Source organism: Carcharodon carcharias, chromosome 1, assembly GCF_017639515.1.
Source record: "Carcharodon carcharias isolate sCarCar2 chromosome 1, sCarCar2.pri, whole genome shotgun sequence".
NCBI classification, from domain to species: domain Eukaryota; kingdom Metazoa; phylum Chordata; class Chondrichthyes; order Lamniformes; family Lamnidae; genus Carcharodon; species Carcharodon carcharias.
The window spans coordinates 106825863-106853522 of record NC_054467.1 but is presented as its reverse complement, the minus strand read 5'-3'; the positions used below and the strand labels follow the sequence as shown (position 1 = coordinate 106853522).

Below are 27660 nucleotides of genomic sequence, written 5' to 3'. Positions count from 1 at the left end.
ACATTAAAATATTTTATATCTGTTCCAAATCATGGTTAAAATTATAATGTAGATGTGGTAGAAAAGGATGCAGATGTAACAGTTAGAAAAGGAATTGAGTTCACATTTTCCCACAGAGTAGGTAAGTTACTGGGCTCTAATAACATGTACCCTTGGCAACTGAAGATAGTCAGAGAGGAGATAGCAGAGGCTCTGGCTATAGGTTTTCAAATCTCCTTAATTATGAAAAAGTGTGCAATAGAACTAGAGTAAATGTAACAGCCTTGTTCATGAAGGGAACAAAGAATAAACTAGTATCTTTGGGTCAGTTAGCTGAAAGTAAGTTATGGGTAAACTCAAAATCAAGGTAGCAATTAAATGAAGGGCAAGATAACCAAAGACAACCAACATGAAATTGTAAAAGCAAATCACATCTAAGAAATAGAAGTGTTTTTTGAAGAGAAGATTAATTGTATTAAGGAAATGAAGTTTACAGATTTTCAAAAGGATTCAATCAGGTCTCAGAAGAGGCTGGTTACAAACAAAATCAGACATGTGGTATAAAAGGAAATGGAGCAGTATGGATCGAAATTAATTCAGGATTAATGAATATTGCTCAGATTGGAGAATGGTTGGATTAGAGTAACTCAAGGCGCCAATGCTGGGGCTACTCTTGTTCTCAATAAATTTAAATGATTTGAACTTGGGTATAGCGAGTACAATGTCGAATTTGCTGACGTCACAAAAGCAGAGGCTATGGCAAAGTTCAAGAGGACAAAGCTTTCTCTGACCATTTGCTTGTCTCCCTTACCACCCACATCTCCCTACTCCCCTCTAGTCACACTTTCACCACCTGCTCACTGAAAAAAGCCTTCCTACCCTCCCCACCCCAATTTGCTTGCAACCGCCACCTCCAATTCCCAGATACCTTGCTTTTGGCTCTCGACCCTCAATGATGCTGCTGCAGCTGACATTTTGCTTAAACACCTCACTCACCTTCACGTTCAACACCATTCTTCCCAACAATATTATTACCATCTCCCACTCCTTCCTCCATCGTGCCACCCCTTATACAGTTTATCCCCATTCACTCAAGTCTGAGACATGCCAACATAAACACACGGAGTAACAACTAGTCCACCCACACATCACAGGGTCTGGCTTAACCACAAAGGTCTACTGGGCCTCGGTCTTTTCTGCCAAACTTGTCCATTATTGTGAAATCATCCTGCAAGGAAAGGATAATGCTAGGATCTTTTATTTCTATGACCAACTGCCTCTCTAAGTCCCTCTTCAATAAAGCCTCCTCTAGCATGAGGAGCTCATAGATTCCTTTGTTTCCAAGTTTAAGGACCATCATCCAACTACCTCTGCAGCTTCCTCCCTTTCTATTGTTCACTGCCACCTCCAATCCTGCATTCACTCCTGTCTCTCGAAATTTCTCTCCTCCTGAAAATTTCACTCATCTAGAAGTCTTCTCTTCCCTCGATCCTCTATTCACTTAGCTTTTGCTCATCCAACCCCCTTTTGCTGTCCCATACTACCGAATATTGTCAATGGTTCGTTATCATCCCAGCTGATGTTAATACTGGATAAATCAGATCCCAGAATGAAAACTGACTTGATAGATCCTAACTTTTTTTTAAACCATGGAGCTAAGTTACTGAACAAATTCACAGGAGTCTGGCAATGAACTTTTAACACAAAAAATAAAGTATTTATTAAAACAAAATAATTGAACTATATTACACCAGACAAAAAGTTGGAAAGATCTCAAAACAAACACAAGGGCCAGGATTTTCTGGCCCTGTTGTGGGCAGGACCTGCTACGAGCGAGGCGGTGCCCCAGCCAGAGGTCCACTGACTTGCGGCAGGACTGAAAGATCGTGGTGGCAGCGGGCAGGTGCGGAAAATCCCGCTGAAGATGACGATTCAAATTCCTGCTATTCCTTTACCCCAGCAATATCTTTACAGACACATAAACCAGTGAAGAATTACCACCAGCTTTGCACAAAGGTTTCAAGATTGGCACTGGCAGCGTTGCAAATGGTTTTCTTCCAGTGAATTCCTGAGCAGTCACTTGATACTTCTCACACAACTCATACCTCTCCCAAAGACACCCAAAAACCGCACTCTAAACTCAGTTTCTTCAACTGCAGTGCAAACAAATGAGTTTCCTAAACTCAGTCTTCAAGTAGCACCTCTGCCAAACTGATCACTTTACTGAGTCTTATAACTGATTATTCAGTTAACTACTACCCCAATAGCCTTGTAGTTTCTCTTCTAAGAGAGCTTGAAATCCCTATCTTCTCTCTCTGACAAAGAATGAACACTTCCTCTCTCAGTGTCTGTCACTGGATCACTGTCACTAGGCAACAGTAAAGCTTTTCTATGCTGTGTTTTTTTAGAATCACTGAACTTTCAACCCCTTTTAACTCATCTCTTTGACTTCAGGGGTTGCAAGACCTCATTAAAAATGCATAGATAAAAACAAACCCAGAAGACCTGAAACTTTTTAGTCACAAGGCTCCCAGGTACCAAGTTCATAAACAAAACCTAAGTGAAACTGAAACCATTTTTACCTTTCTCAACACACAAATATATATATATATAAATTCAACTTAAAATTATACTTTGTTCATAACAATTCCTTCCTCAGGCATTGCTCCTCTCTCCTTCAAAACCACCACTGTCACTTTTTTCTCAAAACATTCACCTTTGATCATTTTGCACTACCAAACACTGTCCCATCTCCAACACTCTTTCCCCTCAGATCTTTGAATGCGTTGTTGTCTCCCAACTCATGTCTAACTCTTCTATAACCCCCACTGTTACAATGCCTCCAGTCTGACTGCCACCCTGTACACAGCACTGAAAGGGTCCCTGTGAATGACATTTTCCATGATTGTGTGCATTAATTCTCCTCACCTTTGCAGCAACACAGTCAACCAAAACATTCGCCTGTAGTGATTTTCCTCTGCTGTCTAACTCCATAGGATTGATCTACAACAATTCTATTCATACCTTCCTTACTTCAGAGCATCTCCAACAATGGCTTCTCTTCCTGCCCCCACTATGAGCTACTGGAGTCCCTTAAGGATCTATCCTTGGCCCCCTTCTCTTTCTCACTTATATGCTGACCCTTGGTGAGATCATATACAGATTTGCAGTAAGCAAACACATATATACCGTTGACAAGTTATTCCTACCTTTTCACCACCTCCCTTGAGTATCTCTGTATTGTTAAGACTGCTAGCCTAACATCCAATGCCAGAGGATTCATAACTTCCAGTTGTTTTACCAAATCTCTCTCCCTCCCTGGCCACCATCTTGGGCTAAACCAGGTTCTTCATTATCTCAGCATCCTGTTCAATCCTGAGCCAAGTATCTATCTCTTGCAACATTATCCACCTTCACCCCTACCCTCAGCCTATCTGCCATTGAAACCCTTGTCAATTACCTCCTGATTTCCAGAACATTCCTGCTTCTCCAAAACTCTGCTGTATTTATTCCGTTCTGTTCATTCTGACCTGGCTGACTTGGATTTGCTTTCTGTCCTTCATGCATTGAAATATAAAATCCTTGGGTGACTTACAATATGCATGGGTTTACAAATCAGGGTAGGACTGACAGGCTGGGTCTCTGGAAAAAAGAAGGCTGCGTGGTAACCTAATAAAACCTTTAAAATTATGAAAGGTTTTTAGTAGAGTGGATAGAGAGAGAATATTTCCAGTTGTGAGGAAGGGCTTAACTAGAGGTCATCAATATAAGATAGACACCAAGAAATCCAATAGGGAATTGTGAAGAAACTTCTTCATTCAAAGAGTGGCAAGAATGTGGAACGCATTACCACAGGGTATGGTTGAATTGAATATCATAGACGCATTTAAGGGGAAACTAGAATATGAAGGGAATAGATGAGTACGATTGTAGGTTTGGATGAGAAAAGATAGAGGAGGCACAAGTGGAGCATAAACAATGCCAGGGGCTGGTTAAGCCAAATGGCCCGCTTCTGTGCCATACATCCTTTGTAATTTTGCTATTTCTCTGTTCCTCCAACTCTGACATCTCGCACTCTCCCACACTCTTTCTCCACCATGGATGGTTGTGCCTTCAGTAGCTTAAGCCATAAGATCTGGAATTTCTTCCCTTAAAATATCCAGCTCTCTGCCTCCTTTAACACGCTTCTTTAAAACTACCTTTTTGACTAAGCCCATCTAACATCTTATTCAATTTTATTTCTGGATACAGTGAAGAGCTTTGGGAGGTTTGCCTACACTAAAAAAAAACTCCATTTAAATGCAAGTTGTTGACATTGAATTGGCCACCTCTTAAAACACCTAATCAGATTTTCTTTTTTATTGAGGTTAATAGTGAGGGAAATTTGCAGGACTTAATGATCAGTTGAGCCAATATCACTCATTTGATGCCATTGAAGCTGAAAGTTACACCCATCAATTTAAAACTGTCAGTGATTAAGAACGAAGGAAGTGTTTAGGAGAAGCTTCTTTGTGCAGAAAGTGGAAGAAAATAGATGTGTCAGCCACAGCTCAGCTGAGTCAGATGCTTCTAGATTCAAGTCCCAATTCAGGACTTGAGCACAACATCTAAGTCAAAAGTTGTTTGAAGGTTTTCATGGTGAGAGCACAAACATTGGGGAAGGCAAATTTAAAGTTTCACCGTGTAAAATTTTACTCTGAAAAGAGCAGTTGTTACCTTAAGAGTTCCTTGGAAGAACTGATTGGCCTTAACGTTCTGGGCAGTGTACTCTGTGCGGAGTAATGACTGGAACAGGTGAAAGAGGCAGTTATATATGGTAGAGGATGGGAATATGGGTGGGGTCTTACTGCTGATGGTCAGGCTACTGTGTTTGAGATAGGTCAGTTCATTTTAACACTCTTGCTGCTGATTGGTCGGTACCACAATCAACTCGTCAGACACAATGGTCAATTTTGACGACAAGTCAATGTGCCTGTCCCAGAAACTTATCTTGTCAAACAACATTTGGAAGATTGCTCCTTAACCAACGGGGCTGCAATGTCACCAATAAAATTTACAAATTTCTACTGACATGCCCAAACTCAATATTGATTCAATGGCAAGGTTCCTATTTCAAACAAACAAATGGCTTTGCCATGCGATCTCCACTATCATCAATCGTCGCTAACATCTTTATGGAAGGGACTAAACAAATAGCACTTCAATCAGCTAGTCCTTAAACATAAAATATGTCAATGACACTTTTGCGGCACAACTTTATAATTTCCCACAATATCTTAACAATCAACGTTTGTATATTTAAAATGCACTGCAGCAATTCACCAAGACTCCTTCAACAGCACCTTCCAAACCCGCGACCTCCACCACCTAGAAGGACAAGGGCAACAGATGCATGAAAACACCACCACTTGCAAGCTCCTGTCCAAGCCACACACCATCCTGACTTGGAAATATATTGTTGTTTTTTCATTGTTGCCTGGTCAAAATCCTGGAACTCCCTCCCTAACAGCACTGTGGGTGCACCTACAGCACATGAACTGCAGCAATTCAAAGATGACTCACCACCACCATCTCAAGGGCAATTAGGGATGGGCAATAAATGCTGGCCTAGTCAGTGACATCCACATCCCGTGAAAGAATAAATATAAAAATTACTTTTACCATGGAGATGGGACCACAACTTTCTATACCATTTCTCAATGTTCTCAGGAGCAAGCCTCAAAGTGGCATACCATTACATCAAAAACAGAATTACCTGGAAAAACTCAGCAGGTCTGGCAGCATCGGCGGAGAAGAAAAGAGTTGACGTTTCGAGTCCTCATGACCCTTCGACAGCCAGCATCCGCAGTTTTTTGTTTTTACCATTACATCAAGTCTATCATAAGCCCACTCACACTCAGGCGAGGCAATGGCATAGTGGTATTGTCACTGGACTAGTATTCCAGAGGCCCAGGGTAATGCTTTTGGGTCCAGGCTTCGAATCCCACCATGGCAGATGGTGAAATTTGCATGCAATAAAAATCTGAGGATGACCATGAAACAATTGCCGATTGTTGCAAAAACCCATCTGGTTCACTAATGTCCTTTAGAGCAGGAAATTTGTCGTCCTTACCTGGTATGGCCTACACGTGACTCCAGACCCACAGCAATGTGGTTGACTCTTAAATGCCCTCTAAGCAAGGGCAATTAGGGATGGGCAATAAATGCTGGCTTAGGCAGCGATACCCAGATCACACGAATGAATAAAAAAAACTGACAGATACTGACCTACCGATTTTTCCATCATCCCTCCAATCAGTTTCCAGAGCCCTCATTAGAAGAACCTATACCATCAGTGACTAAAAAAGTCTACAACAAGAACTTCACCCCATTAAGTATACACTTCAGCTCAATGGATTCCCTTCACACAAGGTTAAGATACACCTGCCTGTTACTCACTCTGTAACAACTACTTCCACTAATGCAAGAGTCAGCCTCCTGTACATCGGTTCCACCTCACACAGAGTACAACGTAATCACAAGTCAAAGGATATTGAAGTGCAACACAGGTCATCTAAGAAGCTCCACTTCATTCTTCATACCCACAAAGACAAGAAACATCTTAAAATAAACCAGGAATTCACAGCATACCGTGTGATTGCGGACTTGTCTATGTCAGGGGAAAAAAGCCACAACCTACATATTAGACTCAAGGAACATCAAACCTACTTCAAACACAGTGAATGGGACAAATCGGCTATTGACAAAGATGCTCAACTTAATAACCACCACATCCAGTGGTCTAACTCTAAACTTACCTTATCCATCACATACTTGCCTACAAGGTACGTCAGGGAGTCTATGGAGGGCTACAAACACCACACCGTCGTCCAAGACAGCAGCCTTCTCGTCAGTGACATCTGGTTACCCTTAGTCAAGAGACACATTACAATCCATCTGCAGTCGACCAATCAGCTGCATGAATGTTAACTTGTAGCAGTCCAACCAATCAGCAGTAAGATCCCGCCCATATTTCCATTCTCCACTATATGTAACTATCTCTTTCGCCTGTTCTAGTCATTCCTCCAGACAACATGCAGAATATGCTGCCCAAAACATTGAAGCCTATCATTTCATCGAAGGAACTCCTTTAAGGTAACAACTGCTCTTTACGGAGCAAAATTTTACATGCTGTAATTGTCACTTTGTCTTCTTCAAAATCTAGGTTAACACTCTGATACAATGCTGAGGGAGTTCTGCACTGTTGGAGGTGCCGTATTTCAAATAAGGCTTTAATCAGAAGCCTTGCCTGAATCACAGGTGAGCATAAAATATGCCATGGCACTATTTTGAAGAATAGCAGGAAAGTTATCCCCAGTAGCCTTGCCAAAATCTATCTATTCCTCAACATCACAAAAGCAGGTTACCTGGTCATTACCACACTGCTGTTTTTAAGATCTTGCACATTGACTGCTGCATTTCCTACATATGACTGACAACACTTCAAAAGTAATTCACTAACTTTACAGCACTTTGAGACTTTGGTCTTGAAAAACATTACATAAATGCTTTATTTTAATGCATTGCTGCTGGTAATGATTGATGTATCTTTTAAGACAAGGTTAGATAAATCTTTCAAGCACAGAAAGATACAGGGCTATGCGAAAATAGAACAATGAGATTAATTTTGATTTCTTCTTGCAAAGAGTTGGCACAGACACAGTGGGCTAAATGACCTTCACCCGAACTGTAAACTTAAATTGCAAAAAATGACAGTAGCATTCTATTAATAATCTTTCATATAAAAACATTCATGCACAGTATTAAAGGGCAATTATTTTTCCAATTTCACAGCCTCAGATGGCAGAAATCTGTGCTACATTTTGTTTGCATTGTATTGTCTGTACCTGATATGCTGGAAGCCTAATCTTGTCTGTTCCACTTTGTAGTGCTGTTGCAATCTAAAGCAGAAATGTACAAATATTTAAGTTATCTGTGCTGGCCCAAAGAAAGTATTCCCTCAGTTACAATTCTGTATTGTTTTCATCCTCCTCCCTCCCAAGTATCATGTTACCAAATAATAATTTCTCTAACAGATCGAATGGATAATTTGAATAAATTACAGTTTATTTCTTTTTATCACTCAGATATCACCAGGAAATCTTCTACCTACCTTCTCTGCAAGCTCGTCTTGTTTGTACCCTAAAAGCTCCAAGTATTTATTGCGATGATCTTTCTCAAAGTTCACCTGTGAAAATAAGAAGGAAAAATCAATATAATGGGTCTGAGAGATAAACCAAATGAGCTGATTGAAGTATCAGTGCTGAATTATGTTTTCTATAACCCCTGAAAAATTTAATAGTGGAGATCAAAAGAATGGCTACAAATGTTGGATTCAAAACAGAAAATGTTGGAAGGGTCAGTCTGCAAATCAGCAAGAATGAGAGGGGACCAAACCCAACCAATGCACCAGCTAATGAAGTATAAGAATAAGGAAAAGTGACAAAGACCTGTAATACCAGCCTGTATAAAAACACAGAATTGTTACAGCACAGGAGACCTTTCAGCCCATCGTGTCTACACCAAATGAACAATTCACTTAGTGCCTTCCTCCTGCCTTCTCTCTGTAACTCTGCACATTCTAACAAGCATTTGTTCCATGTTTTGCTCATGGCTTATTCTTGCCACTGTTCCAATATTCAAATTACAACCATTTACATACAATTACATAAAATGCACAGCTCAAAACAGGCCTTCAGCCTATGAGGCCCACGCTGGTGATTATGCTCCACATGAGTCTCCTTACTTTTATCTTTGTTCTTGGAAGGTGAACATTACTGGCAAGGCCAGCACTTATTGCCCATCCCTAATTTTGCTAAAAGTGGTGATGGGCCATTTGGATATGAACCAAATTTCCTGCAGACCAAAATGAGCAGAGGAAGCATAAGCTTGAAACAGTTCCATTTTATCTAAATGATACAAGAGTGCCATTCTGACATATCCACATTTTTTCCCAGCCTTAATGCTGTGTTTATGGCAAATGAAATTAACCGCCATTGTAACTAGCTATCCAGAATTGCTAGGTGCCTAAGCAAAAGGGCCACATAGATTGTTTTGGCAATTTAAAACCATTTCAGATTAGTTTTCATACTTATGTCTCTCCTGGCATATAAGCTGTCATTAGGCTTTCTGACAATTGTTTTTTTCTGTCTGTAACAGCATTACTGCCACCAATGGAAAATCCCTCTCAGAGGTGCTGGAGAGAACAAGACAGCTACTAGGATGTCCGGCAGGTTGAGACGTTCAAGAGATGCTCAGTATCTATCTGCTGTCACCCAGACGCCTATTTATGTAGACAGGGGTGACCAGACCTCACCTTGACAGGTAGTAGACAGTAGTTGGAGGCTCCAACTCTGAAGGATTGGTTGTAACAGTAGATACATGTCACAGATGTCTGTGCATGCCTGGGCAAACTAGTTCTTATAAAGCATTCCAAACACACTGTATTATGTTTCTCCACTGGTCTAAAGCTTGGCCAAACACTCAGTTTTATTATGGTGCTTGGCAGCTATTGCTGAACTACATAAAACATTAGTGTATATAAATGGATCCAGACAACATCTAAAGATCACCATTTATTCAGCTGGTCAATAAATGGCAAAGCCTAGAATGTTACAGATTCGACACCTACTTTGTGCTGAATTATGCAACCCCCAGGATGGCCATTGCATTGTTGTAATTACCCACAGCGTCCCTGTGTTAACGAATGTATATTCTGCCAGGGTTCTTGCCCTTAATTGCTAAATGATAATGGCTGGAGGATGTACATGTATTTTGGCATTGGGTGAAATCAGATTCAGTTGTGATTATTCTGCTGTTGAATAGTCTGCTGACAATCTCTAGGCTCACACATGAAGAGTGAAGAAATACAGGAGGATAACTAGTGACAGTCCAGTAAAAGGTCAATGTAGCCTGAAGAAGAAATTAGGAAATAGTGGAAAAGAGGGAAATGACACTGGCGCTCGATAATATTTTAGTGAAACCATACAGCTGTGATCAGCAGGACCTCAACAAAGTTTAGAACCAACAAAAATGACAGAAGGACACAAGGTCATTGAGCTGAGAAGACAGGTTAAGAAAACAAATATTACAACTACTTTTGGATAGATTTCTAAGAGGCAACAATAAATCAGCTCTGAAAGTAAGCAGCAGATGGGAGGCTTCTTGAAACTTTACAGGCAATCAGAGAAGATTTTAGCAGATTGACTCTTGAAATGGCTAAACATTTTTATTGAAATCAAAGGATTCTTCAAAAGATAATTTACAGCCTTCAAGTAAAGAAACAATTGTTTCAAAAAAATCTGAAAACAAAAAAAGTTAAAGCAGGTAAAAATGAATGTGAAAACCAATGATCATTTCATGCAGCCTGAAGCCAAAACCAATTAGGAACATAGGAGCAGAAGGCCCATTGAGCCTGCTCTGCCATTCTATCAAATCATGGCTGATCATCAACCTCTGTAATTTTTCCCCAATATCCCCACATCCCCCGATGTCATTAATATCCAGAAACCTATCGATTTCTGCCTTGAACATGCTCAATGGTTCAGCTTCCACAGCTCCCTGGGGTAGAGAATTCCAAAGACTCACTACCCTCTGAGTGAAGAAGTTTCTCCTCACCTCAATCTTAAATGGCCTACGCTTTATTCTGAGACTGTCTCCCCTGGTTCCAGACTCACCAGCCAGGGGAAGCGTCTTACCTACATCCACCCTGTCACATCCTGTAAGAATTTTGTAAGTTTCAATGGGATCACCTCTCATTCTTCAAAACCCTAGAGAATCCAGGTCCAATTTCCTCGATCTGTCTTCATAAGACAATCCCGCCACTACAAGGATTAGCCTAGTGAACCTCCGTTGTGCTTCCTCTATGAGAAGTATATCATTCCTTAGATAAGGAGACCAAAACTGTACACAGGTCTCACCAAGGCTCTACAAAATTGAGCAAGACATCTTTACTTCTGTACTCAAATCCCCTTGCAGTGAGGCCAACACACTATTTGCCTTCCAAATTGCATGTTAGCTTTTAGTGACTCATGAACAAGGACACCCAGGTCCCTTTGGACACTAACACTTCCCAACCTCTCATCATTTAAGAAATACTCTGTCTTTCTACTTTTTCTACCAAAGTGGATAATTTCACACTTATTCACACTATATTCCATCTGCCAAGTTCTTGCCTATTCCCTTGGCCTGTCCAAATCTCTTTGAAGTCTCCTTGCATCTTCCTCACAACGCACATTCCCACCCAGTTTTGTGTCATCAGCAAGTTTGGAAATATTACATTTGGTCCCCAGGTCCAAATCATTTATATGGATTGTAAACAGCTGTGGGCCTAGCACTGATCCTTACACTATCTCACTAGTAACATCCTGCCATTCTGAGAATGACCCATTTATTCCTACTCTCTGTTTTTTGTCTGTTAACCAATTCTCAATCCACACTGGTACAATCCCATGTGCTCTAATTTTGTTAGCTAACCTCTTATTTGGGACCTTTTCAAAAGCCTTCTGAAAATCCAGATACACCACATTCACTCATTTCCCCTTATTTTTTCTGCTAATTATATCTCAAAAAATTCCAACAAATTTGTCAAACATGATTTTCCTTTCATAAATCCATGTTGGCTCTGTCCAGTCATATCATTATTTTCTAAGTGCCCAGTTATCACATTCTTCATAATAGATTCTAACATTTCTCTCCAACTGACATCAAATTAACAGGTCTGTACTTTTCTGTTTTATCTCTCCCTCACTTCTTAAATAGTGGGGTTACATATGCTAATTTCCAGTCTGCAGGAACCTTTCCAGAATCTATAGAATTTTGAAAGATAACCATCAATGGATCAACTATATCTATAGCAACATGAAGAAAAAATTTTGTACACAGCGAGCAATTAGGATCTAGAAAACACTGCCTCTAAGGATGTGGTAGAGATTCAATTGAGGCCTTCAAAAGGGACAGAAACAAAAATAGCTGGAAAAACTCAGCAGGTCTGACAGCATCTGTGGAGAGGAATACAGTTAATGTTTCGAGTCCATACGACTCCTTCAAAAGGGAATTGGATAACTACCTGAAGAAAAGGAAATGCAGGCCTAAAAGGAAAAGACAAGGAAGTGGGATGAAGTGAGTTGCTCTTGCAGAGAGCTGACATAGATGTGACAGGCCAAATGGCCTGCTTCTGTACTGTAACCGTTCTACGGTTCTATGAAAAGTCTTAACAATTCACTCTATCATCATTTCACCATACCTTTAAGAACCCCCAAACGCTCCTCTCGAAGTCTGTGTGGGCAGCATTTACTTTCGACCGACAGTACTCCACAAAGCCACCTGAATGTATAGTTGACTGCAGCTCATTGGAACGGTTCAGGAGTTCCGATTCTGTGACAACTTGACTGACGAACACTTGGAAAGGAACTTCCTGCTGCTGCTGAGGTTGGGGCTTCACGTTCTGAAATGAGACCAGCTTTCCTCCAAACTTTGCCATGAAATTTGGCAAAAAGTAACACACAAAACAAATAAACAGTGGAGAAAGAGGGGGAAAAGAAAAACAGTCCAGCAGTTAAATTCATATTAGAGTAATGTCAAGCATGTGTCATATTAATCAATTTAAACTAAATACTAAAATTACAATAATAAAAAAAAAATCATTGCACTAGCTTACAAGCATTCAAACACAGATTGATGGGAAGTGGGCAGTAAACCTCAGCCATGCCATCAAAGGAGAGGTGAAGGTCAGGTATTTCCTTGTAACAAAGATGGGAGAAAAATAAATAAATGGAAACCAAGAATTCACTGCAACTTTGTGACACAAAACTGCACACGGAGGGAAATTGCAATAATGTTACTTCCACCGCTTCTGAATATCCTGTTGGATATGGCACTCGGATTCTCCTGCCGAGTGTACCTGAGATTCAAACAGTGATCTGAGGCAAGCTGATGTCAATATGGTGAACGGTGAAAGCACCACAAATGACCTCAGTCTTCCTGGGCTGGGTATGCAAATTTAGCTGAGAATCTTGCTCTCAAGCACTATCCAGTTACTCCTACAGTAAATGTGCATTAGGATGTCAGATGAAGACATTAGCAGCCTTGCTGTGACAGCTCCTGTAATCAAATACCCTGTCAGCACTCGCTGTCTTAGTTTCCCATAAGATGAATAGATATTTGTGTAAGGCACAGAGATGGTGCAATCAGATGTAGATTCACACTCTGATGAACAATCACCTTCTGAAGAGGAGAGAAAGCAGGGGGCAGGTAAATGTGGAAAAAAAGAAACCTTGTGATTTTCTAAATTATTTATTTTTATCTAGATTACCAAGATTTCAAAGCTTACAGCAAATGTAGCTCCGACAGGGCGGCGGATCCACTTGGGTGGTTTTTTAAGAGGCAGCACAGCACTTGGTTGTGCTATCGACTGAGGGAGCTGCAACGGAGGAAGGGTTTGTCCAGTACCAAATGGATCCAAATTCCCAAAGGAGGATGAAATCTGTCAAAAAAAAGTGTAGCATTTGTAGATAATTGGTGACAGGGCAAGGAGGCATCACTTCAGAATTCAGATATACGCTTGCACTAAGGCCATTGTTGAAAATGGCAAATATTTGATTTGTCACACTCATTGCTTTCAGAAGAGTTCTAACAGAGACTCAAGAGCAAGTTGGTCATAGACACTGATCCTGGGGGCAACTTTTTTCCTCGTCGTCATGTCCCCCCACTTATAATTTTTGATGTCTTTGAAAAGCACGCCCTACTTAATCAACAGCTCATTGTGCTCATCATCAGCACAATTACAACCCCAGCAGTTTCTCTCTTCCACTCCTCTCATCCCTTACAACATTTCTCTGAGAGCCCTACGAAGGATCTCCTGATTTCTTCAACACCAAGGGGTGAGCACGTGTGATAGTTTAATACTGTAAGCTAGACTTTGGTGCTGCAACATTTGCCATTTAAGTATTGATGTTCCTCCTGAACCTATTGGCGCATATGCTGAAATTACGTAAAGGCATCTCTTATTAGAGACAGTGAAGGAACCAGAGCAGCAAGAATATAGTGACAAAATACACATGAAAAAGGATAAATCACCACCAGCTTCATAAAAGATTTATTTACATTGTCAACCTGTCGCTGCCTTTGTGCATCGAGATTCCCACCCATGAGGGAGTAGATGCTGATGTGGCCATCGAATGCGGCTGCAGAGAGGACAGCAGGATTCCTGGGGCACCACTGAATATCAAAGCACCATTGTGTGGCTGTAGGTAACTCATAAACCACCTGGTAACAGTCAAGAACAGGAAAACAATTAAGCAGAAACTAATAATTAAAATGGATAATACATGATTTGAGTCAAGTCATACATATAACTTTAATACTGAATTTAACTGAAACTGAATTTGAATTTGTAATACGAAAGCAGAAGGTTTTTGTGCAGGAATGTGCCATCAGCTATATCAATATGATCAACCATTCCTATTGGTACAGAGTTAATCATGTGCTATGGCAATAGGATTCGCCATGGACACCATGTTTTCTGTGAGCAAGGGTGAGGGTAGGAAATTGACTGGGTCTGAACAGTAGAGGAATAAGGGTTCTGGGCACTGCTTGATATCATTTAGGGATCAGGGAATATTAACATAGGATTTTTGCTTAGGTAATTGAATGGGCATGATGGAATCAATGCCGCAGTACATTTCGCATCACCGATGAAAGAATCACACAATGGGCCAAATGGTTCAGCTTCATTTTCTTCAAAGACTCATATTCTTGCCTGAAATATGTTTTTGTAGTTTTGTGATTATATTCACCTACACATCTCCTCTATGGAAGCCCATTACATAAAAGAGGAGACAGCTGAGATTTCCCCTTCATGTTTCCAAATCACTATCAAGTATTAACTTAATACAAAATGGCAAAAGGTAGCTGCTCCATTACCACAAGACTAATGATAACACCGTAAACGTGATGTCCAACGGGTGCTTTCCAATGTTCGTAGGAACTTTAATTGATGCCCTCCATCAGGTTTCTGCCCTGCTACAGTACAAAAATGGCTCTTAAAGTCACAAATAACTTCACAAAAGTCACACATCCTATGTGGCTGTGATAAAGGTAAACTATTCCTCCTCATCCTTCGCGACCTGCCCTGCAGCCTTTGACATGGGTGACCATACCATCCTCCCCAGTGTCTCTCCATCATTGCTGAGCTGGTTGGGACTGCTCTCACCTGATTCCAATCATATCCATCTAATCACAGCCAGAGAATCACTTGCAAAGGCTTCTCTTCCTGCTCTGTTACCTCTTGGTGTCCCTCAAGGGTCTATCATTGTCACCTCCTATTTCTCTTCTGCATGCTGCCCCTTGTCAACATCATCCGAAAACATAGTATCAGTTTCCACATGTTCACCCGTGACACCCAGTTCGACCTCACTACTAGGGGTTCTTTCAACCCCCATGCTGTCTCTGAATTATAGGGTTGCTTATCCAACATTAAGTACTGGATGAGCAGAAATTTCCTCAATTAAATTGCAGGAAAGTCATTTTCCTTTGCCCCAGCCAGAAACTCTGTTCCCTAGCCATCGATTCCATCCTTTCTTCCTGGCAACTGTCTGAGGTTGAGCCAGAGTGCTGGCAATCTTGGGGTCATATGTGACCCTGAGGTGAGCTTCCAACTACACACCCACACCATCTTTAAGACTGCCTATTTCCATGCTCATAACATCGGCAGATACTGCTCTGCCTCAGCTCATCTGTCACTAATCTGTGCCTTTGTTAACTCTAGGTTTGGCTATTCCAACACATCTTCTACCCTGCATAGGCTTGAGCTCATCCACAACTCTGCTGTTTGTGTCCTAACTCACTCAAGTCCCATTCAGCTGTCGCACCTGTGCCCGCTGACCCACACTGTACGCCACAACACAATTTTAAACTTCTCACTCTTCATTTTAAATCCCCCCATATTCTCCTCCAGTCCTACAACCCTTCCAAGATAACTGCTTTCCTCCAATCCTGGCCTCAAGCATTCCCAAGTTAAATTGCCATGCCTTCAACTCCCATGGCCCCAAGCTCAAGAATTCCCTCTCTAAACCTCCCTTCCTCCTTTGAGACTCTCCTTAAAACTTATCTCTTTGACCAAGCTTTTGGTCATCTAGCCTAATACTTTCTAATGTAGGCTGTGTCAAAGTTTTGTTTCTAACACTCCTGCAAAGCACCTTGGGACATATTACTATGTTAAAGCAGCTTTCCAAGTGCAAGTTGCTGCTGTACAAATTGGGATACTCAATAGACAGGCATGAATTTTAATGTTTGGCTCATTTGTGTGAGAAGACTTCTAAAATTTTCAACCTATACAAAGTTAAATGCAGCTGTGCACCTAATCCAGTGCAAAGCTGGTGTATTTTTTTTTATATATGTTTGCTTACTTCCGCAGTGTTGGGGTTCCAGCAAAGCATGCGATTGTCCTTCCCACAACTCAGTAGCAGCTCTGGGTCTGCCAGGCTCCAGGCAATGGCTAAAATTCCTCTGCAAAACACATTCAATTTACAAAATGAAGGAGCAGCATTTAATTCTCCCTAAATTTAAATGAAAGCTTCAGGACTTTATTTTGTTAAAAAGGAATAACCACCCCCCCCCACCCCCGAATGTTATTCCCGTCTTTCTGAAAATCCTGCCTCTTGCCAGGTTATGCTTATTCCAGTGCTAGCGACTTCCTCAGACCTCACTATCGCCAGCATTAACGTATCAATTGGATAATCCAGACTCGAGTATCAGGGCGCTATTTAACCACAGTGCCTTCACAGCCAAATCCAACAGATGCTCATATAATATCAACAGTGAAGGATCTTCAACAGTATTGGAATTATTATCCTTTTATAAGGTTTATACAGTGCAGTGAAATGACCTGAAGGAAGTTGAGGAGAACTTCTAAAGATTCAAAAGCAAATGCTGTGACATCAGCAAACACAACAGCCATTTTGTGCACAGCAAGGTCCCACCAACAGGGACAAGGTGAATGATCAATTAATCAGTTTTCTGGTGGAGGGCATCAGGAGAACTCCACCTTTCTTCAAATAGTGCCATGGAATCTTTTACATCCAGCTTAATAGGCAGCGAGAGATTCAGTTTAGTATTTCATCCAAAAGGTAGCAGTTCAGACAACAAATGTGCTCTCAATGTTGCACTGAAATATCAGCCTGCATTATGTGCTCAAGTCCAAGAGTGGGACTTGAACACTTGTTATTTTGACTCAGAAGCAAAAATGTTGCCAACTGATCCAAAGTCACACTTTGAAGATCTGACAATGATTGGCTGAGGCAGAAATAAGAAACTGAGAGCTGTCCAGGATAGAGAAGCATCGTGTAGATGGCCATTCTATGATGACACACTGAGAACATTGGTCGTTTTATTCACATAAAAAGTCAGGATGACAAACCTGGCGAAGAAGGCATGCTAGTGCATGAAGGGGAGCAATTTGTGGTGCACAAGCATTTTAAGATACAAACAATCTTGGAACCAATGAAGAAAAAACTCCGCGAAAGAAACTCACCAGGGCTCCTTCAACAGCGCCTTCCAAACCCATGACCTCTACCACCTAGAAGGACAAGAGCAGCAATTGCATGGGAACACCACCACCTGGAAGTTCCCCCTCTAAGCCACACACCATGCTTACTGGGAACTATAATTGCCATTCCTTAACGGCTGCTGGGTCAAAATCCTGGAAGTAGCATCCTAAAAGCACTGTGGGTGTACTTATACTACATGGATTGCAACAGTTCAAGAAGGCAGCTCACCACCACCTTCTCAAGGGCAATAAAGGATGGGTAATAAATGCCGGCCTAGCCAACGACGTCCAAGTTCATGAATAAATCATTTTTAAAAATGAATTATGTAATTTCATTGCTGCTTTATTAACTACCAGAGTTTCGGAAAAGGTTTAATGGATTATAGATATTAAGAAAAGGAATTAGAACCTCACTAAATCAATATTTTAAAAAACAATTTAATGATGACAATCCAACATGTCTCTCTCTGGTATTAACTCTACCTTGTGTGGTTTTCCAGCACTCGCAAGGGAGATGTTGCAAACCTAAGGTCCCACATCTGAATCACAGGCATTCGATCATCCTCTGAGGCAACGGCCATCTGTGTGGCAATATCAGGATGCCAGGCGAGTCCAGAACAGTGCATCTGCCAGAAGGAACAGAGCACTTGAGTAATAGTATATAAATGCTAGTAGGTTCCTAATGGCACTGCTCATAGATAAAACAAAACAGCTGGGGAGGAGAGTGCAGAAGAGAGGGCGAGCGAGAAAGGGGAGACTAGTAGATTATAAGACAAAGAGGGAAAACAGGCTTTTTTTTCCCACATTCTATTTTGATTCCTTCTTTAAAAAGTTGAACTTTTAAAGCATACATATCTTCTTTGAAGAAACGGAATAGGAAAATATGATTGGGGAGGATGGAACTGGTTAATGGGGCTTCTGGGCACTCAACAGCTACCTTGAGCAAGGTTGGTTAGTGAGTGAAAAGGGTTGAGCAGGTAGTTAAACAGGAAGAGGCAGGGCTAATGTTGAAAGTGAGGCAATGGGAGGAAGGAGAAAGGACAGTAGAGCGGTGAAAGAAGGGGATGTAATGGAGTGACAGAGTGGCAAAGGCATTAGCAATTTGGAGAGCTGCTGATGTCCAGGATTTCTTTACAACCCCCACCAGTAAAAATTAAATGTTGGATAGCTCCTTTCCCTGTCACACCACCCACCTGAAAGGAAAGAAGACAGAGAAGCAAAAAAAAAGAAACGAGAAAGCCAGGAACAGAAGGGGAGAGGGAGAGAAACAGCAACAAAAGGACATTAAACACAGGTATGAGAGTAATCACATTCTCATATCTACCACACACAACACCACCAGAAAACAACTCGCAGTTATTATAACACTAATTAATGGGTGTATCAGGGTTGATTTTCTGATGGGGAACATTGCCCACCAGTCATATATCAGAAAACTGCAGGCATGCCATGATCTCCATCCATTAAAACAGAGGACAACAATTTAAGGTGAATGGCAAAAGAACCAATGGAGACACAAGGGAAAACATTTTTTTTAATACACAGCGAATGGTTAGGATCTGGAATGCACAGCCTGAGAGTGTGGTGGAGGCAGATTCAATTGGGGCTTTCAAAAAGGAATTGATATGCACTTGAAGAGAAAAAAAAATTGCAATGCTACAGGGAAGGCAGGGGAGTGGGACTACCGACACACTCTTGCAGAAAGCCAGCACAGACACAACGGGACAAATGTCCTCCTCTTGTGCTTCAATCATTCTAACATTCTATAATAACATGGGGTGAATTTTCAGGACGTGCACAGTTGCAAGTGAGGTCCTCGGGGTAGTGCAGATTTGAAAAATTACTGGATGAGTGCAGCTCCAACAATACACAAGAATCTGAAAATGGTACAGGACAAAGCAATCGACTTGATCAGAACCCCACCCATCACCTTAAACATTCATTCCCTTGACCACCAATGCAGTGGCAGCAGTACACGGTGCACTACGGCGATTCGCCAAGGCTCCTTCGACAGCATTTTCTAAACCTGCGATTTCTACCACCTAGAAGGACAACAGCAACCAGTGCAAGGGAACGCCACCACCTGCAAGTTTCCCTCCAAGTCACTCACCACCCTGACTTGGAACTACATCGCCATTCTTTCACTGTTGTTGGGCCCAAATCCTGAACCTCCCTTCCTAACATCACTGTGGGTGTACCTACACCAGATCAATTGCAGCAGTTCAAGAAGATAGCCCACCACTACCTGCTCAAGGGCAACAAGGGATGGGCAATAAATGCTGGCCTTGTTAGCGATGCTCATATCCCAGAAACGAAAGAAAGAAAAAACTCTGATATACAAATACTGAAAATAATTATACAGGATTCTGTTTCTGTTGAGGCAAGAAGAGATTGTAAAATCCTATCTGAGCATGCAGCAATGCCCGGGAAGCTTTCTTTTCCAAAGATGTTACACTGAATTAAATGTTGGAGCATTAGCAACACAATCTGTCTACACCACATTCCCAGGAGTCTACCAATTCAGTGCGTCTGTTGGTTTAACTGTGCGTATTGGTATAATAATGTTACATGCTGCAGGAACATCATGTTTGGGTAGCAGTGGCCATAATAGAAGAGGAATAGCCAGCAGAGGTATACTGAGGCATTGGTGGGGAAGAGGGTGCCATTGGGTTAGGTCACAATTCTGGCTGGGCAGCGTCATTTCAATTCATATCAAATGCATATTAAAATTCTTTACTACAACTAAACAATGCAGCATGCTGCCCCAAACATCACCCATTTCCCAGAAAACCTACTTACACGGTTGGTGTGGTCACTGACTTTCAATATCGGTTCATTCTTGCGCAGGTCCCAGACAGCAGCACGACCACTTGGATTAGCTGAAGCCAGAATATGCTGCACTTGCCTGTTCCAGGCAACACAACTAATGTTCTCAGGAGGCTAGGGTATAAAATAAATATTTATCAGGGAGAATCAAAAAAATACATGATACATACGGTGACTTTTAACATCAGCACCTCAATTTAATTAAGCTTTATGGTATTGCATGATTTGACTAATCTGGAACAGAATTTCGGTTAATAACACTGTATGCGAGAGGTTCCAGATGCACAAAAAAGGCAAACTGAAAGTTGCCAGTTGGAACAATGGTTTAGAATGAATTCTATGGTCATAAGTGCTATGCTCTATGGTTTTGTGACTATGATGGCAGAAAAACTACCATCAATAGAGCCACATGGTTTTGAAGAACATCAGTGTATCAGGCACAGTGATAAAAATGTCAGGTGTTCACCCCACTGAAATTAAGATAAAGGTAAGTGTGACGGCCTTTTTGAACACTTCAAATCAAACGTAAAGGGGTAAATGGGTTCTTTAAAGGTGTAAGACATCTAACAAAGATTACCCTCCACCAAGCAACATGCTCAACTTTTAATTAAAATGCAGTCACATTTCCCACATAGAAAAAGACCCTAATAGATGTCTAATCCAACAAGCAATTTCCCACCTTACAACAAATGGCATTTTTACACCATATTTCACATACAAAAACATTTCAGAGAAAAGGAGCTGATGTCGAGCTTTTGTCAAGGAGTTTGAGGAACTGATTGAAAGCTTGGATGAAGAGCTTACTTTGGGAAGGCTTTTTAAAGGCTGTGCAGCACTTCCACACACAAAAGCAAGAGATTTCTCCCTCAGAGTGGGCACTCTTAGTTCAAAAAGACTTTCTAGCTTCAATGGGGAATATCTCCATTCCACAAGCCCTATTGCAAGCACCAGTACACACAAAGTGCACATTTTGTTACATACCTATTCAAATTGGCTGGGAATAATAACACATTTTCTGGAGTTCACCTAATCCTTTTGATTAATACATCTTCAAAATGATGGAAAAATTTTAATTTTCTTCTCTGAAGTTATTTATAAATGGTCAGTTATATGCAAGAATTTTACCTCAAAACATTCAGAACATGCTGTACATATTCTTAGGTTTAGCTAAACCCTACAAGCCACAATCCAAAGTCCTGCACAGCTACAAGCTACAATCACACAAAGGGTGTGCACAGCCAACTTCAGTAACTTGCTGTGTAACAAAAATAAACAGATGGCTTTTGTTTCACAAAAGCTCACAAAAAAGAGCTGAAATGAGAATTATTTTGCACAATACATCTATAGAATTGCACAGAAATGTAAATGGATTTATTTCTATCACACCGTGTGAAAAAGTGTTTCCCGATTTCTCCCTCGAATGGCTCATTTTATTATGTTCCTGCGTTACTTATTTCATCAGAGGAAGTAGTTTTCTACCCATCTAGATTTGCAAATTCTTTTAACATTTAAACAACTGAATCACACCACCTAATCTATAGTCAAGGGAATATAAACCAAGTATAACCAACTTGTCCTCATAATTTAATTATTTAAGCCCTGTTATTCTTCTGTGAATTTCCTTTGCTTCCCCTCCAATGTCAATCTATTCTTCCTGAGATGCAGTGCCCAAAACTGGGCACAGTTCTCTGGATGGAGTCTGACCAAAATTCTATAGAAATGAAGAAATTCAGATTCCTACTCCTGTTCCTGCTTCTACTATGTCTCACCTGCATCCATCTTCAATGGACCCACATTCCTCTATCATTTCCCCATCTTAATATGTTAGTAAAAAAATTATCTGTTAGTTTCAACATCCCTTGCAATTTTTTTCATTTTCCTTTTTTGTAGCTCATTTTCTTTGCATCCCTTTGTTGCCTTACAGGACTCTTCTAGTCTGGTGGATTTTCAGTTTTCCTTGCATCTGCATAAGCTTTACTTTTAACTTGATCCTGTCTCTTGCCTCATTTGTTAAACATAGCTCCTTAAGAATCAAATTGAATGTTTCTCTTTTAGGGGTTGATATTACACAATATATTCCAATGCCAGTGTGGTTTCAGTTGCATAATATAATTAGCTTAATAGCTTTCTTCATATGTAATTAAGTTTTAATGACAATTTTAGTATTAGTTAACAAGATCATATTTTCATTCATGATGTTTTAGATTAGTGTTAGAGTTAACAAAGACCATACAACATAGAATCATAGAATAGTATAGCAGAGAATGAGGCCATTTGGCTCATTGAGACTCTACCAGCTCTTTCAAAGAGCAATTCCCTCTACCACTCTTTCCCATATTCCTGTAACTTTTCTCCTTCAAATGTGTATCCTATTCCTTTTCGAAGGCTACTGTTTGATCTTCATCTCCCACATTCACAGGCTGTGCATTCCAAATCTTAACCACTTGTTGAGTAAAAATGGTTTTCCTTGCATCACCCTTGGTTCTTTTGCCAATCACCTTATAGCTATACCCTCTGTTAGAAACCCTTCAACCACTGGAAACAATTTCTCTAGTTATTCAATTCATAATTTTAAACACCACTAGTAGCCATCTCTTAGCCTTCTCTGCTCCAAGGAGAATCACTTCAGCAACTCCAGTCTATCCATGTAACTGAAATCCCTCATCCCTGAAACCACTCTAGTAAATTTCATAATTTTGAATTACTAGATTGATACCTGGAATGAGTGGGTTGTCTTATGAGGAAAGGTTGGACAGACTGGGCTCATTTCCACTGGGCATTTAGAAGAGTGAGGGGTGATTTGATTGAAGTATAGAGGATCCTGAACGGCCTTGACAAGGTGGACGTCGAAAGGTCTTGTGGGTGAGTCCAGAACTAGGGGGGCACTGTTTTAAAATTAGGGGACGCCCTTTTAGGACAGAGAAGAGGAGAATTTTTCTCTCTCAGACGGTTGTGCGGCTTTGGAACTCTCTGCCTCAGAAGGCAGTGGAGGCGGGGTCATTGACTATTTTTAAGGCAGAGGTAGATAGATTCTTGTTAGCCAAACGAATCAAAGGTTAGATGAGAACGTGGAAATCGAAACACAAACAGCTCAGCCATGATCTTATTGAATGGCGGCGCAGGCTCGAGGGGCCAAATGGCCTACTCCTGTTCCTATTTCTTATATGTTCTTATATGTCCTTAGCCTTTATTTTATACTGGGAGGCAAAACTCTGCTTCCACTGAAGTATAAGTCACAAAAGGCATAGATTATTAAAGGTATAATTTATAGTAGGTTCTAATGCAATTTATCGGAATCTGAAACTATGAAAATTAACTGTGTGTTGTAATCCAGCAGTATCATTTATAATCCAGATTCTATGGTAAAAGTACAGATGTGATGGGTTATCAGTTTATACATTTAAAAAGGAAAGTACAGTAAACTTGCACAAACTCATTAATTCCAGTTCTTTCATGCCATTCCTTAAGAAATTACAAGTGAAAATTAATACAATGAAGTTGCGATCCCCATAGAGACTGAAACTTTTTTAAAAGAAAGGAATTCCCATGACGCCAATGGAAAGAAACTTATGGACAAGATTTCACTTCTTAAAATTTTTACTGTAATGACAAACTAAAATCAACATAGATCAAACCTTAATTGTCATTTCAACGGACATGATGACTGAGCCATCAACCTCACCTACAATTTCACCAGCTAACCACAGACATATTGAACTGTTTAATGAAGAACTGTTTTCAAAAAAAATAGAAGTAAAGATGATGATCAAACAATGGCTGCCATGAGTCACCTGATGGCTGATACTGTAAAGTTGACCACTTCTCTGGCATTGCAGGCCCTGTAACATGGAATTTCACATGGGGGGGGATGCCAAGGCCCACTTTAAACAAGGATTCTTGAAAGGAAGGCATTAAAAATACAAAGTTCTGGACTTTTAATGCACTGTAATTCAGTGAAGGCAATGGGACACGCTACCTAACCAGTGTCAGCCCACTAGACACCAAAATCCCCCATGGAGGATGAAATAACCCCATCTCCTGTTGATTTATATCTCAAAAATGTGTCAAAAGGTTTCTGAGATGAAAGATCAAAAACTGGAATTGTTACAACCAGGCATTCAAGACATGGTAATTGAATTCCCTTCTGGGAATATTCAGAAATGAGTTTAAAACTGGCTCTGAAAAACAGAGAAAGAAGAACAAGCAGGAGGAAAAGAAACAAAACTGCCATATGAAGAGGCTGCTGGAAAAGAGCAGTAAGATTTCTTTCTCTCTGGAAGCAAATTTTGTGTCTTCCAAGACTGCAGACCTGAACCAAACCAACTCCAGAATTCAACTGGAAATCACCTAAATTCAACGGCCGCAACATTCTATAATCTACGCCTCACGGACATGCAAAGGACTTACTCATATATTATAACTTTTATTTGAACTCTTAACTTTCTTATTTCTGGTGTGTGTGTGTGTGTGTGTGTTGTTATGTCTCTTATTATTTTTCCTCCAGTTTTAGTAATTAATAAAGTTACTCCTTCCATGACTCAAGATAAGCTAGTTTGATTGGCTCCTTTTAAAAGGTAAATACATTTAGAGCAGAAAAGGTATCTATGGGGAAAATCATTTTTAAAGCATTTGTTGTGATCAGCCGAGGGGGCTGAATAAAAGGGAATCAGCTTACTCCTCCTCATCTGGTGGTAACATGATTAACAAGCAACTGATAAATCAAACTAAAGAAAAAGGTATATTTCACATTAACTAATGCAACTGAAATATGTCTTACAAAATGCTTTGATTCTATGCCATGCTACCAGCAGATATGCAGCATTAAAGGGACAGTCTCAAATTCACTCCTAGCTCTCCAGCAGGTTTACCACTCCCTACCATGCCTTGTCAAAATATCCAGTGCCTTTCAAAAAATAGTTTCATGCCATCTATCTGGATCCAATTATCACCAGCCAGGCACACCTTGATGACTCTCTGTTCTCTAAATCTTCCAGAGGCTAATCTGTTCCCTTCCCTTTCTTTTGATCAGAAACTGAACCCTTAAAAGCATCATGCAGTTTTCCCCGCATTTGTGAGCTCTTGTGAAAGGTGCTAAAAGCTGCCACTCAACACCTCTATGGGTTTTTATTTGAGTTCCTCTCCCCTTGGCAACCTGAGATCACATAGGAACTTTTCAGGACTGTTTGCCAGGAATTCCAATGACACTCTTTCCAGAATTCTCTTCCACTTTGGAACTAAAAGGACATTTCGAAACATAAACATCTTGTAAAGTTCAGCCTTCATGACAATGATTAAAACAAAAAAGGGAAGTATGTTGTGATGATCTTCAAATAAAAATCTCAGAGAAAGGCAATGTCAAAGTCTAATCAGCAGCAGACTGAAGAGCAAAGAAAAACAATGTTCTTGACCAATAAAAAAAAAAGTGGATATTAACCTAGCAGTCCCAATCTGCAGTCAAGGGCCATGAAACTGCAGCAGAAACTGATGGCACCTCAATAATTTCACTTCAGTCAGTAACATGCAAAAACTATAAAGTCCCAAATAAAATAATCTGTCACATTCAGAGTCAGGGCAAATTTAAGCACTCTGATTAAGCAAAATAATGGGCATGATATGAAGAAACTTTTCTCTAATCCTTTCTTGATAAAATATAGTCAACAACATAATGGTTTAACATTGTACTTTTCTTTAGTTTCATGATAGCTCCATAGGTGAACGTACTCAGTGCTATGACACTGAACAGTGCAGATCATGAAAGGTGTAGGTTTCATCCTTGATGTGCACTGTATTAAGTGATCATAACCGAGGGAACTAATAACTGGCCTCAGCATGTGAGCTTAGAAGAAAGATTGGTTTGGTGGGGGGGGGGGGGGAGTGACAAATTGGGGTTGGGAAATGACCCTACTATTGATCTCTATCCAGTAACCTCTGTCAGCAAAAGGGCAGCTGTTGAGCACTGGGCTCTATTGTGATGACCTGAATTGTTTCACAATCTATCACCAATAAAATGTTTGGCAAAAATTCAACTGAATGTCATTATATTTTCTATGATATAAGTATTTGATATTGATAGGCCCAGGGTTCAAAGTGCTAACAAGTCACAGCATGCTCCTTTTCAATACCACTTTGAGATAAGAAGTAATCACTTGTCAAGGTTTTTTTTTTAAAAAAATGAATTGCAATGATGTATTGCTTTTTGAAAGGAAACAAACAGGACACATGTGCAGCTCTGTGTGGCTCCATTTGTCCAAAAAGTCCAAATTCTAAATCAGTTAAGATCCAGTAAGCTGTTTGTTCATTAAGTTAGTATTGATGGCCACAGAACACTGTGACCTATATTCAAGCATTATATTAGAGCTGTGGAAGGAGAGGTACCAATACAGATTGCACTTTTTAAGATAGTGAGACCAACTGAAAGCAGCAGGTTGAACAAGCTAATACATAATTCTTCTGATGATAGTGAAACAAAACTTCAATCATGAATAATTACTATGTGTAAACAAGATAAAATCAAACGGGTGAGTATTCTTGGAACTCATTCTATCTGAAATAACTAATGCCTGCTGCTTTGATTATCGCTAGTGGGTTACATTCACATTCTAAAAGAAAGCAGGAAGTGTTCTTTGCACCAACTTCCCAACACTACTAGGAATTAAATGTTGATAAAATACAAGGAAACATTAATAAACATACCTGAGATTTTGTTCCAGGTGTCATTGGAGTATCAAAATTATTCAAATCCCAGATGTAGATTTCAGACTCATTGGCTCCTGAAGCTACTAGGTTACTCTGGTCAAAAGAAACAACTAATATCTTATTAGGTGTTCAAAAAACATTATCTCAAAGATTTTGAGAAAGGCAAGTTACACAGTTGCATTATCTCACTAATCCTCTCAGTTAAAACAGGATTGAAATCAAATGCTGTAACCAGATCAATGTGAGTGTCATTCTGCACCCTGCAACCCCTCAGCCAAAAAAGTGTTTTTTTTTTTAAAGTGACAAACCTTCAGTCCTCTTTGCCCATCCACCATATCCCAATCAGATCAGCCCCACCAGACCTTCCATGCATCTATTCAACGGCAAGTATCACAGATATGCTCTAGTGGCACACCAAGATGCACGGCTCCACCAGGACTTCTTGGGACATTGCCTTTCCAGTTTGAAACGTAAATTTGAATCCCTCCCAGATTGGTGGATAATTGCTTCTCTTTGCTGGCAACTCAATTGTGAAACGAAACCGATCTGTTGTAACCAAATTCCTATCGGGCATA

At 40.4% G+C, this 27660-nt stretch overlaps 1 protein-coding gene across 7 annotated transcripts in view; it reads right to left on the bottom strand.

The window, feature by feature from the left end:
- Positions 1-27660, bottom strand: part of sec31a (SEC31 homolog A, COPII coat complex component) — a 106526-nt gene that overhangs the window by 60048 nt on the left and 18818 nt on the right. For all 7 annotated transcript variants that reach the window (XM_041187518.1, XM_041187527.1, XM_041187536.1 and 4 more), the window contains exons 5-13: positions 27083-27178; positions 20363-20503; positions 18047-18189; positions 16425-16524; positions 14122-14283; positions 13349-13501; positions 12263-12490; positions 8132-8206; positions 7866-7919 (exon numbers count right to left, since the gene is read on the bottom strand). In XM_041187518.1, coding sequence (XP_041043452.1) covers positions 7866-7919; positions 8132-8206; positions 12263-12490; positions 13349-13501; positions 14122-14283; positions 16425-16524; positions 18047-18189; positions 20363-20503; positions 27083-27178 — 1152 coding nt within the window. The remainder of the gene's footprint in view (positions 1-7865; positions 7920-8131; positions 8207-12262; positions 12491-13348; positions 13502-14121; positions 14284-16424; positions 16525-18046; positions 18190-20362; positions 20504-27082; positions 27179-27660) is intronic.